The sequence below is a fragment of the Eubalaena glacialis genome, chromosome 12, assembly GCF_028564815.1.
Source record: "Eubalaena glacialis isolate mEubGla1 chromosome 12, mEubGla1.1.hap2.+ XY, whole genome shotgun sequence".
Taxonomy (NCBI): domain Eukaryota; kingdom Metazoa; phylum Chordata; class Mammalia; order Artiodactyla; family Balaenidae; genus Eubalaena; species Eubalaena glacialis.
The window spans coordinates 31,682,262-31,698,988 of NC_083727.1; the positions used below are offsets into that span (position 1 = coordinate 31,682,262).

At 35.9% G+C, this 16,727-nt stretch overlaps 1 protein-coding gene across 3 annotated transcripts in view; it reads left to right on the top strand.

The window, feature by feature from the left end:
- The window catches only part of MED23 (mediator complex subunit 23), a 41,611-nt gene extending 25,254 nt beyond the window's left edge, over positions 1–16,357 (top strand). For all 3 annotated transcript variants that reach the window (XM_061207527.1, XM_061207525.1, XM_061207526.1), the window contains 14 exons: positions 297–471; positions 1,153–1,316; positions 3,823–3,947; positions 4,995–5,200; positions 5,289–5,469; positions 6,424–6,594; positions 7,034–7,250; positions 8,924–9,160; positions 10,139–10,304; positions 10,866–10,938; positions 11,741–11,955; positions 12,618–12,738; positions 13,488–13,619; positions 15,305–16,357. In XM_061207527.1, coding sequence (XP_061063510.1) covers positions 297–471; positions 1,153–1,316; positions 3,823–3,947; positions 4,995–5,200; positions 5,289–5,469; positions 6,424–6,594; positions 7,034–7,250; positions 8,924–9,160; positions 10,139–10,304; positions 10,866–10,938; positions 11,741–11,955; positions 12,618–12,738; positions 13,488–13,619; positions 15,305–15,472 — 2,351 coding nt within the window. In that variant the 3' untranslated portion in view covers positions 15,473–16,357. The remainder of the gene's footprint in view (positions 1–296; positions 472–1,152; positions 1,317–3,822; positions 3,948–4,994; positions 5,201–5,288; positions 5,470–6,423; positions 6,595–7,033; positions 7,251–8,923; positions 9,161–10,138; positions 10,305–10,865; positions 10,939–11,740; positions 11,956–12,617; positions 12,739–13,487; positions 13,620–15,304) is intronic.
- The last annotated feature ends 370 nt before the right edge of the window (positions 16,358–16,727 follow it).

Here is a 16,727-nt window from a genome sequence, read left to right on the forward strand (position 1 = left end):
GGTATTGTTGGGTTGGCCAAAAAGTTCGTTTTGTAACAGAAAAACTCGAATGAACTTTTTGGCCAACCCAAAAATAAGGATCTGGATTTTCTTCCTTAAAATTGAAGTACAAATTAATGGAGAAAATTTGGAAAATACATGTGTATATATGTGTGCATGTGTATCTGTATGTTTGTATGTGTGTGTGTTCATGATCAGAATCTTTGCATGGATTTTACTCAGTGTGACTTTTCTTCAGATATCTTTTAATACATAGCTTTTACTGATTGGTGCCTTAAATTGTCTTGTTCCTCAAGGTCAGCTTCTGCCAACTGTTTTCAAGTCTCATGCCTGGGGAATCTTGCACACGCTTCTTGAGATGTTCAGCTACCGGATGCACCACATTCAGCCTCATTACAGAGTTCAGCTCCTGAGTCATCTTCATACTTTGGCTGCAGTTGCACAAACAAACCAGAACCAGCTCCATCTCTGGTGAGCTCATTGGAGACTGTCTTTCCTTGGATTTATTAGAAACTTTGCTGGAGATGGGGAACTTAATCCATTACCTTACAGTATTTTTATTCACTGTCATTAAAACTCCAGGGCTTCTGGAGTGTTTTATTTCCAGTATAGAAGAAGTAGAGTCCAGCTTTTTAAATAGAAACCTAGTAAGGTAGTTGAATTATTGCCTAGGGATCTTTGGACTGAGAACAAGTAATTCCAAGACCTTTGACATTGTACTCTAACTTTGCCCTTTAGAATACTGGATTCAAATATACTTCAGATTATGGTTAAAGTATCATGTCATTTTGATTTTCTCTAAGTGAAAATATATTTCAGATTTTAAAAGATGTACTTTTTGAAATGCTGTGCATCCAGGTGAAATTTTTTAGTCCTGCAGGCTACAAGCTATCTTTTTCAAATGTGTAAAAATGTCAGTTGGTTTTTGCTGTAAAATTTGGCGCCTCGGGTTTTTAAAACAAATTAAGCAAAGCTCATTCTCACACAAAAGACGAGTTCATTTGTCTGTTTGTTTTTAATCAAAGAAGGGAAATTTATAGTTTGCATGTTTTCCCGTTGTGATTAACCTAGAATTAGATTTAATTCTATAGTTCTGAGATTTTATCTGCCGCTTAATCTTTTAATGATTGTTTTTGTTCTCCCACTTTTCAGTGTTGAGAGCACTGCACTCAGGCTTATAACAGCATTAGGTAGCTCGGAGGTACAGCCACAGTTTACACGCTTCCTTAGCGATCCCAAAACGGTGCTTTCAGCGGAATCTGAAGAACTGAACCGCGCCTTGATATTGACCTTAGCTAGAGCAACTCACGTAACAGGTACAGTGAATATGCAGCCACCACCAACAGAAACAGATGAGTCAGTGTGCTGTGTCCCTCCTGACTACTAAGGGGCAGGGGGGAGGGTAACCTACTGAAAAGATTCTTCTCACTTGTTTCCAAAAAACCAGTTGTTGTTTTGATATCTTCACCATTTCAGTAATTAACGTAAATTCTTCTCTGTGTACTACCATTTTAACTAGGTTGAACATCAGTTTTTGGTCATCTAACATCATTTTAAAGTCATGGTTCCTGAGCTTTTTGGTCTCAGGACCACTTATACTCTTAAAAAATAATAATAATAATTGAAATTCCCAAAGATTTTCTGTTATATGGATTACATGTATGATATTTACTTTGTTAGATATTAAAGTAGGAGTTTTTTAAATATTTGATTTATTTTAAAATAACAGTAATAAACCTATTGCATGTTAACATAAATGATGTAATTTTTATGAAAAATAAACCCTATTGTCTCCAAAACAAAACTTTAGTGAGAAGTACCATTGTTTTACATTTTTTGCATCTTTCCTCTTTTTTTTAATAGAGCTGCTTTTATTTATTTATTTGTTTGTTTGTTTGTTTATTTATTTATGGCTGCATTGGGTCTTCATTGCTGTGCGCGGGCTTTCTCTAGTTGCGGTGAGCAGGGGCTACTCTTCATTGCAGTGCGCTGCCCTCATTGCGGCGGCTTCTCTTGTTCCGGAGCACAGACTCCAGGCGCGCCGGGCTTCAGTAGTTGTGGCTCGTGGGTTCTAGAGCGCAGGCTCAGTAGTTGTGGCACACGGGCTTAGTTGCTCCGTGGCATGTGAGATCCTTCCAGACCAGGGCTCAAACCTGTGTCCCCTGCATTGGCAGGCAGATTCTTAACCACTGTGCCACCAGGGAAGCCCTTTGCATCTTTCTTTAATGTCTGATGTAAAGGAACATTGCTGGATTCTCATATTTGCTTCTACATCTCATCTATTGCAAGTGTTATTTTAGTAGAAGTAAGTAAAAAAGAAATGGCCTCACACAGATAGGAGATGGAAAGGGGAAGAGTGTTTTAATAGCTTTTTCAGCTAATTATGAATATTCTTTAATGTCACACAAAATTGAAAAATTGATAGTTTCTCAAATGGAGTACAAAGTCCTATCAGTGAACTCTTCGTACTCTGTTACATTATAACCCACTGGTCTGTTTTGTACATTTAATGGATTTTGTGTTCATGCATATTTTGTAACTTCATGAATTGGTTTTTTAGAAAACATTGGTTTACTGAGTTCTGTAGATAGAGCTTGTAAATGTTGACACATTTCATTATGCAGTATCAGAAAACTACATTTTTTAATCTCACTGCAGATTTCATTAGAAAAATTCTTTAAGTTTTGGAAAACTATTAGGTTTGTGGTAGTGTATATAAGTTTTCCAAAATTCTAATTTTTACTTGAAACGTCAAATTTTATCATTGGTAAAAGATGCAGTCATTTGTTCTTCTTGAAACGACAGACTCCCTTTGTTAATTTTCAAGAAAATGTCTGCCTAATGCCCAAATCCAGAAACCTATATGTTCTTTCAAGTAAAATTGGAATTCCATTGAAAAAAAAGAACTAATTTGACCCAGTACTCAATCGCACAAGTATTTTTCCTCAAGATACCCATCATACTTTGGTGTGTAGGTGGAACACCTTATGCGTACTTCCATTTTATCACACAGAATATTACAAATAGATGTACTTAAGGGCTGAGATACAATCTTTTTTACTACTTTATCAAGGATAATTCTTAAGTGAAACTGGCACCTTTTTTTTTTCCCTGCTAAGAGTGTTTTGTGGTGAAGATTACAGTGGCTATTAGTATTGTTTGGTGCCACTGTCTGATTTGTTCTGAGGGCCAGCAGTGTTACCCACCATTGCTTTTGTGCCATCAGTGCACATTTCAACACAGTAAAAAGGCCAATGATATCTTAGTAGTATTATTATTTCAATAGCATTGACCTCATCAAATCCTTGAAAGGATATTGGGGACCCACAGAGTCTACGGACCACACTTTGAGAACGGCTATTTTAAAGAAATAGTTACTGAATTTAGCAACCTCAAATACCTTTGTGTAAACTGTCTTATTTTACATAAATAAACCTCTTTGGTTTAGAGAGTTATAGTCTATAGCTGTTTCAACCACCAGAAAAGATATGTGGTACTTTATTAATTCTATTTCCTTGGCTCAGTAAAGTGCTAATATCTCATTGTCGGAGTGAACTAAATGAGCAGTCGTGGTGGGCCTGTACCAATCTTTTATCATTGGTGCTCTGTAATTTAAAAAAAAAAAAAAAAAAGATACCAAATGTCTTCTGTCTTCTTTTCACTAGTTATGTTCATCTTTACCGATGTGATTACTAGTTAAGTAGTGAATGCACTGCAGTGAAATTCTCTGAGTGTACATACTTGTGACTTTTCTGTGATATCATTTATGAATTGTGGCCATGATCTTTTATATCTGGGTTATATTTGTTTGCTTGTGTTTAGATTTTTTTACAGGCTCTGATTCAATTCAGGGAACTTGGTGTAAAGACATCCTTCAGACCATCATGAGTTTTACTCCTCATAATTGGGCTTCACACACTCTTAGTTGTTTTCCAGGCCCACTGCAGGTAATTTTGTCTTGAATTATATATTGAATATACAGTATATGAAATCATTCTTCCCATTTACTGTGTTATTCTAGAGAGTTTTGATGATACCCAGAGAAAATTAGCTTTTATTTCTTTTTTTTGTAAATACTTGCTATTACTTCCAAAATCTCGTCAGTTTTTCCTTGTCTTATTATAGGACTGGATATGTTTCTAAAAATTTAATTGTTATGGCTTCATCTTACTAGTTAACAGTTTTAGAATCTTGTGAGATTTAACACATTAACTGAAAAATTCTTTCTCATAGAACAGGAACGGGGAGAAATACAATGTAATGGAGCTTCACAGAATGCACATCATGTACATTTGACTGATTTTTTAAAATCACACAGAGAGAAAAACTATAAACTTGGCTTTTATAATATGGAGAAAGGAAAACCTCATCTGTCTTCCACTTTTCAGAGAAAATTTTAGGCATAATGAACATCTGTTTTCTGTAACTTCTAATAGGGCTGGAACAGTAGGTCTCAAACTTATCAGAATCACCTGGAGGGCTTGTTTAGCTAAAGATTGCTGGACCCCCAGCTGCGGAGCTTCTGATTCAGTAGGTCTGGGATAAGGCCTGAGAATTTGCGTTTCTTACAGGTCCCAGGTAATGCTGATACGGATGGTCTGGGGACCATACTCTGAGAATCACTCGGCTAGTGTAATGGATTTTCCTTATAGATATACTAAAATATGTAACCAAAGAGTACTTAAATTGCTTTTTCTTTTCCTTTTTTTTTTTTCCAAAGATGAGCAGAAGTATCACCAGATGATTGAAGAAAGTTTGAAATTCAGGCTTGCTTGGAATTTCTGTTTAGAAAATCTAGGAAAGAAATCTTACAGATAATCCAATCAAGCCTTTGTATTTTCCCAGTATAGAAATTCAGGCCTTGATTACTGAGCTGCTTGAGGTCACCTGGAATTTATTAGTGTTAGAGTCAAGGCTGGAGCTGGTTTCTTGACTCTGTAGCCATAGCCCTTTTTACTACAACCATTTAAGTAAACTTCTGATCTTCCTTGTAGGCATTCTTTAAACAAAATAATGTACCTCAGGAAAGCCGTTTTAATCTGAAAAAAAACGTGGAGGAGGAGTATAGGAAGTGGAAGTCAATGACGAATGAAAATGACATCATTACCCACTTTTCTGCACAGCGCTCTCCTCCTCTCTTCCTTTGTCTTCTCTGGAAAATGCTCCTGGAAACAGATCATATTAATCAGATTGGCTATAGGTAAGCCAGAAACCTAGACCTGCATGCCATTTGGCAATCCATTGTACCCTACAGCAATGCAATTTATTTTTTACTCTCTGCTTTCCAGAGTGTTAGAGAGAATTGGAGCTCGGGCCTTGGTAGTCCATGTGAGAACATTTGCAGATTTCCTGGTATATGAGTTCTCTACATCAGCTGGGGGTCAGCAACTCAACAAATGCATTGAAATTCTTAATGACATGGTATGGAAATACAACATTGTTACATTGGACAGATTAATTCTCTGCCTGGTAAGAATACACTTACTTAAGAACAGATTTCTCAGCAGTCCCATTCTCTTTTGGATCGATGTGTATGACTAATGGATCTTGTGCTGATCTGTTCTATGTTGTTTCTAAGGATTTAATAAATTTATACTCTAAATCAAGTATTGCTATCAATTCCCTAAGGGACTAGAGATTCCCCAATTTCTTCATTCATTCAGTAAGCATGTATTGAATATCTACTGTGTTGTATGCACAGAAGGTATAGAAGTAAATAAGACAGATGTGGTCCTGGCCTTGTAATGCCCTGAGTTGATTCTCAAAGGCTCCTACTAGAGGCAGGAAGTAGTAAAAAGTCACTGAATCTTTTTTGAGTGCTTATAACCATTTCTGTACACTTTGGTAGCCATAGTCATAACTGAGTGTTTCTTATAGCCACCCACTATTCCCCAAGCAGTTTTTTCTCCTGATTTTGATGTCTATTTCAGGCCAAATTTTAAGAAAAATCACTGAACCAGGCTGGACAATGCTACATTTTTTTTAATACTATAGTGGTGATATTTAGGGAGCTTAAGTGGTTAACATTTACCTCTTAGCTGTAGAGCATAGATATAAAGATGGTTATAGTCTAGTAGGGGAAATAAGGTAAGTCTATAAATCAGTAAAATAAAAGGATAAGTTAGAGGTGTAAGGAAAATATTGCCAGGCAACAATGAGAGATTACATCTACCTAGGTGGTGGATCTTAAAAGGTGGGTTAAATTTCAGAAAATAAAGATGGACATTCTAGGTGAGACCCAAAAATAGGCAAGAAAGGGTCAGATATGTTTGAGGAATGCTGAACAGTTGTTTTGGGGTAGACTAGACATATAATGAAATTCTAATAATCGTGAGTTTTACTGCTTTCAAATTTAGACTCTTTAGAGCCATGCTTTTGCACAGGTTGGGCATTTTCATTTAATTTTTCTGTTCTTCTCCAAAGGCCATGCGTAGTCATGAAGGGAATGAAGCCCAGGTTTGTTATTTCATAATTCAGTTGCTGTTGCTCAAACCAAATGATTTTAGAAATCGAGTAAGTGACTTTGTGAAGGAAAATTCCCCAGAACACTGGCTACAGAATGACTGGCACACCAAGCACATGAATTATCACAAGGTACTAATTAAAATTAGTGCTTCAATTAATCCTTTTTAAGGCCAAACTTTAGGTATTTGGCTAATTGACTTGGCTGTTTTCTCTGCAGCTCTGCTCTTTTCTCTCTGGTCTGTATAGAAGTGAATTAGCTCCCTAAACTTTCTCAAGGTTCTAGAGTATCTCTAATGTTAAGAATAAATTGAAACTACAGTTTTAGTAGACATGGGTACTTACAATACAAAATGAAAAGAGTTATTACCAATCCTTTCGTATGTAAATCTTTTTTGGTATATCTTTGGGATAATAGAGATTTTTGGTGAGTAAAGGACTCTAGATTTCGTTGCATTGCAGGAACAAACACAGTTTTATATTCTTCGAAAAATGACAGGTTTATTTAGCTCCTTTTTTAAGAAAATTACAAAAGATCCCGTAAACATTTACCATTTCCTCACTTCCACAGAAATATCCGGAGAAGCTCTATTTTGAGGGCCTGGCAGAGCAGGTCGATCCTCCTGTGCCGATCCAGTCTCCGTATCTGCCCATCTATTTTGGAAATGTGTGTCTCCGATTCCTTCCAGTATTTGATATAGTAATCCACAGATTTTTAGAGTTGCTCCCAGTATCCAAGTCATTGGAGACTCTACTAGATCACCTGGGAGGCTTATATAAATTTCATGGTGAGCTTTTTCAAATTTTAATTCCATCTAATAGCTCTGTAGACAAAAGTAGGCTGGGCATGACCATTTGGGTAATAGTAGTTCTAAAGGTTTTATTTTAATAATTTTTAATAAAAGTGTTTTTGAGGGGCAGTGCTATGTGATGATACCATGAAGTATAAAATAGAAAACATAAAAATATCAACAGTTAAATCATAGCCAAAAAAAAAAAGTAATATACAAGAGATCCCTTATTTTATATATTGTGTGATTAATTACCAAATCAGTATAGAAGGAGGGAAGTATGAGTTCAGAACAGACTAATGTTACTATGAACTAAACAGATCTTGGCAGGCTTCTTGGATGGATAGTGTTTGAACTATGATGTATGTGATTTGTATAAAGAGAAAGGAGAAGAGAGCATGATAAGCAGAAAGAATCCTTTGGAAAAATCATGGAGGTGTTAAAAACAAGGCATTTTGAAAACAATTGCCGCATTAGGCTAAATTGTACCTGGTGGTAGATCACCGTAAATGCCAGGCTGAGAAGTTATGATTTTATAACCTGCAGATAATCAAGAGTTAACTAGAAGTTATTGAGTAAAGTCATGGTATGGAAAGCATTCTTTTAGAAAGGTGAATCCAGTTCTAGCCGCAGGATGTCTTGGAAGGAGGAAGCCATTTCAAAGACTTATGTCAAGATGTTCAGGTGTATGATTAGCATCTAAACAAGTATGGTGGCATTGAAAATGAGAAAGAAGGGACAGATAGTCAAGGAAGTAGGAATTGGGCTTGACTGACCAGTTATGGGGAAAATATCAAAAGAAAGAAATGAAGGACAACTCTAAAGTTTTGAGCCTGGTAACTGGAGCATGGTGAGGTCAGTGACAGAGCACAGAAGTCCTGGAGCAGCCACTGTGGGGACAGGGCATACTTATCTGGGGGGCAGTTCTTCTTAGTCCTTGATCTGAGATGTCTCCCTTCAAAGCAGAAGTCTGAATTGCATTTTAGCGCTGCAGAGTAGGTATGAGGTTCAAGGGAGCATTCCTTTAAAAACACTTTTCTTCTGGATTGGGTAATGTATGCACATGATACAGTGAAAAGTAGTTAGTCCCATCCCTATCCCCCAGCTAGGCAGTTTCTTTCCCTATCGGCAATCACTATTACCAGTTTCTTGTGTATCCTACCTTAAATACTCTGGAGTTGGTAGTTTATTTTTTTTCACAAATATTACGTAATATACACATTGTTCTGCACCTTATTTTTTTTCAACCTTTATAACGTATTAGGGTTGATTATTTTGTATCAGTACGTACAAAGCTGCTTCATACATGCCATAATTGACCTAACCAATCCCCTATTTTTCACCATTTATACTGTTCTAATCTTTTGCTAGTATAAACAGGGCTGCAGCAACATTGCTTACACATAAGTCATTTTTGCAGGATAAATTTCCAGGACTGGAATTGCTACGTCAGAATGTGATGAATATCCTTCAGTATAAGCTGTGTATATTGTTAGAAGCCGTCTGCGTTGTCCTAGAATAAAAATATTCATTGTATGCAATTGCCCAACATGTGAAATAGTTTTATAACCTTCTGAGCTGTTTTTTGGTAATCTTGAAAATAGAGGATTAGTTTTTCACAGTTGTCAGTAACCAGGTAACATTGTAATGATCCGTTTTCTTCTTGGCAGATCGTCCAGTGACCTATTTGTATAACACTCTGCACTATTATGAAATGCACCTGAGAAATCGCGAAAGTCTCAAACGAAAACTTGTCCATGCAATCATTGGGTCGCTCAAGGATAATCGACCACAGGGCTGGTGTCTAAGTGACACTTACCTGAAATGTGCTATGAATGCACGAGAAGACAATCCCTGGGTCCCAGATGACTCCTACTATTGCAAATTGATTGGCAGACTAGTAGATAATATCCTTTTTACTGTGATTTTTCCAGACTCTTCAGAAATAACTATATGTTGATTTGTGTGAACATATATTGTCTTTAAATATTCCAAGATTTTGATACATTCTAAGATTTCAATTTTTTAAGATCATTTTATTTGAAATGTTTTGAAGGTTTTGAAATCTTAAATTAGCAGCCTTATGCCAGATAGGCAGAAATTTACTCCATTAAAATTTATATTTCAAAAAAGACCTTAGAGAAGAGATCTGTTTTAAAGAAAAAAACTCCTATTCCTAAATAAATGTACTATGTGTTATAGTACATACATCTGTTTGCCACTGGAGAACATAGAATTTTGTTGCTTTAAATAAATCCCTGAATGTTTTTTAAAACATTAATAGATAACAATAAAACCTTATTATTTTTTTTTTTTAGTGAAAGAGATTCTATATTGGTATTTTTATTTCTTCACTTTTATGTTGTTTTAAATTATTAGCACACTGTGCTTAACATGTCTATACACCATGCCACTATTTACTAGATAGAGCAATTTTACATAAATGGGCATGATTTCTTTTCCTATGCAAGGAATTATTTCCTGAAGTAAAAGAATTACTCACGAGAAAGTAATGTTCTTATTAACTTTCCTATAACTATTAAAAGAAAATAGGTTGATAAAGCTTACAGATACCTTGGTTGCATCTATAGCTATCATGTCACAGTTACAGGAGCCCACTTATATAAGAACAACCGTTTATACCTGTGGTTGACCACATGGTTGCTATCAGTACACTTCGGTCATGTCAAATTTATTTGTATTTGGTTTGTATTGTTTGCCTCTTAAGCTCTCCGATAAATCACTTCTTGAGGCCTCATAATCAGATGCATTGGTAATCGAATGAGATGTTTACATGTGAAACATTTGAAAACTGTAAAGCACTATACAAATGTGAGCCTTTAATCTCAAAATAATCAAATAGTTATTGCTTTAATCATCTGCACCAATGGCTGGCAAATCTCCTGGTCCATTCCCAAACTGTGACTGGAGATTCAATGAGTTTCCCAACCCCGCTGCCCACGCACTGCATGTTACTTGTGTGGAGCTCATGGCCTTGGCTGTTTCAGGCCAAGATGTTGGAAATGCTCTTCTAAATGTTGTCCTGAAAAGGTGTGTATCCTGTTTCCTGCAATAAGATTCATTGTTTATTTGTAGAGAATGATATTTTATTTGGAGCTGTTTGACAAACCTGTTGTCCCAAGGCCAATGCACGTTGAATAGTGACTGTCTTTTGGGTCCAGATCTTGTCTTTGTAATATAGATGAAATGGAATGAGCCCTGAACAGGGTCAGAAGACCTGGGTTTGTTCCCACTTCTACTCTTTATTAGCTGTTTGACATTTAATTTAGGAATAATGTTAACTTCTCACTAAAGATAGTCTTTCAAGATTCCCTTCTTAAAGACCAACATAAAGTAGGGGATAATGATTGGAGAAGAAGTATACATAAGTGAAATAGTCTTTTAGCTCAGCAACCATTGTTAAAGGAGACAACCAAAAAAAGAAAAGAAAGGCCTTATTTAGCTTTTGTTTATATTTTTACTCGCTAAAAATCCATTGTAGTTTTATTGAAATAGGTCAGTTGTCACCCCCCAAATGATATATGTTCTCAAAATAAGATCCATTGTCACTTTTATAATTTCACCCTTTTATTCTTTTTTCCCCACTAATAGTCAGCCTTTAGTGCCAAGAGAGAACATTACAGCATGGATGAATGCAATTGGATTGATCATCACCGCCCTACCAGTGAGTTAATCATTGTGATTTGTATAAGCTCGTCATGCAATTAACGAAATGTTTCGTAATTTTTAAGCTTTCACGTTATTATTGCTTCAGAAATCTACAGTGACTATTTTGTTTGCCTTTTGCATCAGATCTAAATAAATCTACCTGACTTATGGGTCCCTGCATCTCTGGTCCCACCTTACCTATCCAACCTTAGTTTTCTCATTAAAATCTGATCTACTTTCAACCCTGTAACATGTTATGTATCTAGAGCCTTTGCTCCTGCAAATAATGCTTGTTGAGACATGTTTCAGGTACTTCTGCCATGTAAGAGAATATATCAGAACCCTTATTCCTTCTGTCACCTTTTCTAAAGCTTACTCATTCTCTGCTGGCTTAGGGCTTGCTTCTTCAGTGAAGTCTTCCATGACTTCTCCACCCATGTGAAGTCTTCCTTCTGTGACCTCCACACGTGTCTAGTCAGCACCACACAGTTGTCTGACATCTTTGAATGTCAGTAATATTGTCTAAACCTGAGCTTTCCAAACTTGTTTGATTATGCACCTTTATGCATCACTTTTTCCTTACACTCCTCCAAAGTATATATACACACACACACATAGTTATGAATTATAAATGTGTACCAGTGTTATCTGTATAATAAATATAGGCAAAGTCAATTTACCATGTAGTAAATATCAGATACTAAATGAACTGGACATGAGAAAGTGCTATTATTTTAAGCTTTGGAGCAGAATACTGGATATGGGATGGAATCCTGGATAAATGCTGTTTTTCACCAGACTTTCTCCTGGTTTTAAAGGAGCCGTATTGGATTGTCCTTCATGATCGAATTGTGAGTGTTATCAGCAGTCCCAGCCTGACATCTGAGACAGAGTGGGTCGGCTATCCTTTCCGCCTCTTTGATTTCACTGCTTGTCATCAGTCCTACTCTGAGATGAGCTGCAGCTACACATTAGCTCTGGCACATGCGGTGTGGCACCATTCTAGCATCGGGCAACTTTCTCTCATTCCCAAGTAGGTATTATGATTTCTTAAAGACATTTGATTTATCATTTCGTTTTTGTTTTTTAATCTCATTTATGCATGAGGTATATATCTCATTCAATAGAACAACTTAGAAGTAAAAGTCTTAAGTAGATTCTAGGTATCAGGAAGCCTCCTTTATTTCAGAATTGTTTGAATGAAATTAATTTGTATGTATAAGTAACAATCTGGTATCTTGTTTTCCATTACCATTTTGGGAGGCTTAGTCAAATGCATTCTTTTTCCAGAATATATCCCAAAAGTTGGCTTTTGAACTGCGTAACTAATATTAGGCTATCTTCTGATTTTTTTTTTTTTTTGACTGTATAATTGGTATTAATTAGATTCACATTTCTTGAGAATGGCCTTTATATTAGGTTGGTTATTCTCTTTTTATTTCAAATAATTCACATTCTGTCATTCAGTAATTTTACTATTAGGAATGACTTCTAAATCTGAAGTAATTTATTTCAATAATCAAATGAAAATAAGAGCCAGTGAGAGATGTGAGATTAATTTAAAATGTTACCAAAATTAAAGGAAACTTTTAAAAGGATTAGAAATTTTGCAAATACTCGGGTAGGCTGTATTAACAAAGTTCAAACAATTCAACTGATTTCAAGTAACAATAAATTTTTATTTTTAAATTTTAGGTTTCTCACTGAAGTACTTCTTCCTATAGTGAAGACTGAGTTCCAGTTGCTTTATGTGTACCATCTCGTGGGACCATTTTTACAAAGATTTCAGCAAGAGAGAACTCGATGTATGATAGAGGTAGAATAAAATCTGGGTTTTCCGTGATAAGATTAAGTTCTAAAAGATATATTAAGATTTCTTTCCCAGTGTTTTTCAAACTGCATATCATTACCATTAGTAGGAAAATCATTTTAGTGGGATCTAAGAGCAATTTTTGAGGCCTTAGTGTCCCCATAACTTAGTATGCCTATAACGAGTTTGATGTGTGATGTGTTGAACTGGAGATGCAGGGGAGAATACCTGTCATCAAGGTTGAGAAGAAAGTTAAGGACGGAGAAGTGCATTTGAGAACATTCTCTGTAGTACAGAGGAATTCATTAAAATCATGGGAATGGTTGAAGTCAATCACCTATAACAAGAGTATAGATAAAAGAAAATGAGCCAGGAGTAGACCCTTAAAAGTATGAGCCACCAAATGAAACTAAGAAGGTCCAGTATAAAGGCTCCCTGAGATTGCAGATATCCCAGAAATTGAGAGGTGGTTTCTAGAAAAGGGATTGTCTAGCTCTTAAGTTTAAGAGAATACTATTAGAAAGAGAAACTGCATTTAAGCTCTATTAGGAGGCAGTTTGTAGCACTCTGGATTCCATTATAAATGCAAGCAGTATCATATCACCCATGTGCATAGAGGTCTGTGTGATAGTGACAATTCCTCAACAAACATGTTATCCTCTGTGCTAGTCTTGTAATGGAGTCTAGCTGCATCAAGCTGAATTATTGAACCATTTTCTTACCATTTAAATAATTTTATATTATTTGTTAAATAGATTGGTGTGGCATTTTATGACATGTTGCTGAATGTAGACCAGTGTAGCACCCACTTAAACTACATGGATCCCATCTGTGACTTCCTGTATCATATGAAGTACATGTTTACTGGTGACAGTGTAAAAGAGCAAGTAAGTTCACTTTAATTATTTTTTAAGGACATTTAGTTTAGAAAACTTAAATACATGGCAGATAGACTTTTTTGTTTGGGTGAGTGGGGTTTTTTGGTTAATTTTTTTCTTTTAAGGGGACAAGGTTAATAGACCTTTTTAGGCTACGTGGCATATTACTCTGGACATAGTGTTAAAGTAAATACCTATTATAATTTCTCACACTTTTCCCCTTGATATTTGCAGCAAAACATCTGAAAAAGACCTGGGGGTTTATTAACAGTAAACTCATTAGGAAGAAACAGTACGGTATGGCTACTGAAAAGATCAGAGAGGCCTTGTGTTATAAGTGAAGCAGGGCCTAGTTTTCCCCACAGTGATTAGGGTACACTGTGAGGACGTGAGACAAATCGCAGCAGGACAAGAAGACTAAAACCGGGAGGGTCAGGAGAATAACTAATGAAGGGTATTTGAAGGAACTGGGGGTGCTTAACTTGAATTTTTAAAGTCCTGGGGAATTAATTGTATTCTTACTATTTGGGCGTTGCCGTTTGGAATAGGTTTTAAATTTGTTCTGTGTCACTTTAAAAGGTATACAAACTGGTGAAGTTAAAGGGAGGCACGTTGTAACTCAACATATAAAGACCCATAAAAAATAAAAAAATTAAAAAAATTTTTTTTAAATTAAAAAAAAAAAAAGAGCCATTCCCTGGGAGAGCTGTCTCAAAGTGGAAGGGACCTCCTTAAATCATAACTGAGTTTCCTGTCTGTGGGAACCAGGATCTCAGCTGTTTTAGAAGGGTGGAGAGAGGGCAGATAGGTGGAATTAAGTGACCTCCCATCCATACTTCAATGTTATTTCTCTCTAAAATGGGAAAGGAACATAAATTGATAGACGTAAACATATGACTCCTAGTCTGAGGGATTCGTTCCTTGGAGCTGGCGACATGGGGTCGGGAGGGTGTCGACTCCTTCATGCCTCAGCAAGATTGTCAAGTGGGAACCAATTCAGAAATGTTCTCGTTAGCATACTCCTTATATTTGGGCCTAAGAAACTTTGACACAAGGGGAATACGAAAAGGAAGAATTATTAATGGGCTGATCTTTCCTAGTAAGATCCAGAAACATTTGAGTAAAGCTAAGAAAGCTATGGAACTGCTTGATGTATTTATTTCTTTAAAGTTTTTTAAGTAAGAGTAGATCTAATATTATTTAGTTTGAATTCCAAGTGTAAATCAAAACCAGAAAGTTAGCTTTATAGATAAATGTTATGAACGTAAGTTATTCAAAGAACTTCGACATATAATCGTGCTTTATGCTTCCGTGAAGATGGTATCTTAAAAGGATGATCCCCTTGGTGGGTATGTAGAATTCCCTGTGTAAACTCTACTAGCTATCGTCAGTGGGACGACTGGCTAGCTAGGTAAACGAGTATGTCTTTGTAAGTGTATGCATACATAGATAGACGCGCATACACATGTATACATATATATATGATGTGTGTGTGAGGGACAACACATGTTTTTTCTCACGTAAGAAAGAGTTTTATCTGCTTTTGTTAAAACACAAAACATGCAGAGAAACATCTCATCCACCCGTTCTACTCCCTAGTTTATTGTCTCAGGATATGTGTAAATTGCTTCTTTAAAGGTTGGAAATTGAAGTTCTCTGGTTAAAATACTTTTTAATGTGTTTCCATTTTTTAGGTAGAGAAGATTATCTGTAATTTAAAACCAGCTTTAAAACTTCGTCTTCGGTTCATCACTCACATTAGCAAGATGGAACCGGCTGCAGTGCCTCCACAAGCCATCAATAGTGGGTCTCCAGCACCTCAGTCTAATCAGGTGCCAGTGTCTCTACCAGTGACTCAGTGAAGTCAGTGTGTGCTGTGGTGAAAACGGACTCGAATCTATTAAATCTGAACATGATCGCGCTACATAGTGGTGGAGTAGAGGCAGTGATGTTCAGATTGTTTTATTCTGATTCAAGTGGTGAATCTGTTGACTTCCAGCTCCCATCTCCCTATATTTTTGTCTCTAAGAGATAAAGTAAGCTACACGTTGTTCATATCCACAACAATGTACTAGAGCTACCTAGGAATGGGGACATATCTGATCAAATGACTTTTACTAGGCACTCTCAATCTTTCCTATCTTGGCCATTGTTTTTATTTTTTAGTATTAATGACTTATTCAGTCTTCAAATACACTGTTTCAAAGGCACCACACATGTAGAATAGTTATTACAAATCCTTTTATACATAAATCTCTTTTGGTATATCTGGGATAAGAGATTTTTGTCAAGTAAAGGACTCTAGATTTCATTGCATTACTGGAGCATATAGGTTCATATTCTTTTTAAAATGGCTTAAATTTTTTATCATAGATTTCCAAGTAAATGGGCTAATATTTCTAGTGTAGATTGGCAAGTTTTTGCCTTTGCCGTGGACTTGAACTTACTATATGAAATGAGTTGGAAGTCATGTAAGAAAATAACATAGCTAGAAGTGCATAAACTTAATAAAATCATCCTTAAGTGGTGATTCTTTAATCTCTGTTTTTAAAAATAAATCAGTTGCTTTTCCAGGTTGACACTTTTACCTGACAAATGATGTGATTCTTTGAATTTTTATAGTCTTAAGGTTTTTAAGTATTTATATTTTTAAATATCATGTACATTTTGGTTCTTTGGAGTTTATTAGATTTTGAGAGACATACTGTTAATGAGGGGGGTGGCATTAAGATTGTAAAAGAGCTGAAAAATAATTAGTAAAATGTGTTGAAAGAATAAACTGTCTGATTAATTACTCAGTTTGAATGAGCATCTGCTGTGTGCCAGGCAGTGTACTGGCTGGATTAGAACAGAGAACTGAGCTACTGCCATGGGTTGTACACTGTAGTTGGTGACTGACATTGACCTAGGAATTAAGAGGTACATATTTTTTAAAAAAGAATTAGTAAAGTTTAACCAACTGTACTTCAAATTTTTATTTCCAAATACATTCCTCCTGGACCCTCATCTTCTTCAGGTTTCATATTATCATAATCACTAAATGTTTATTTGTCATGCAAGGACAGCTTAAAATTTATATAATGGTATAAGCAATTTTTCTAAGCTAATAATATTCTT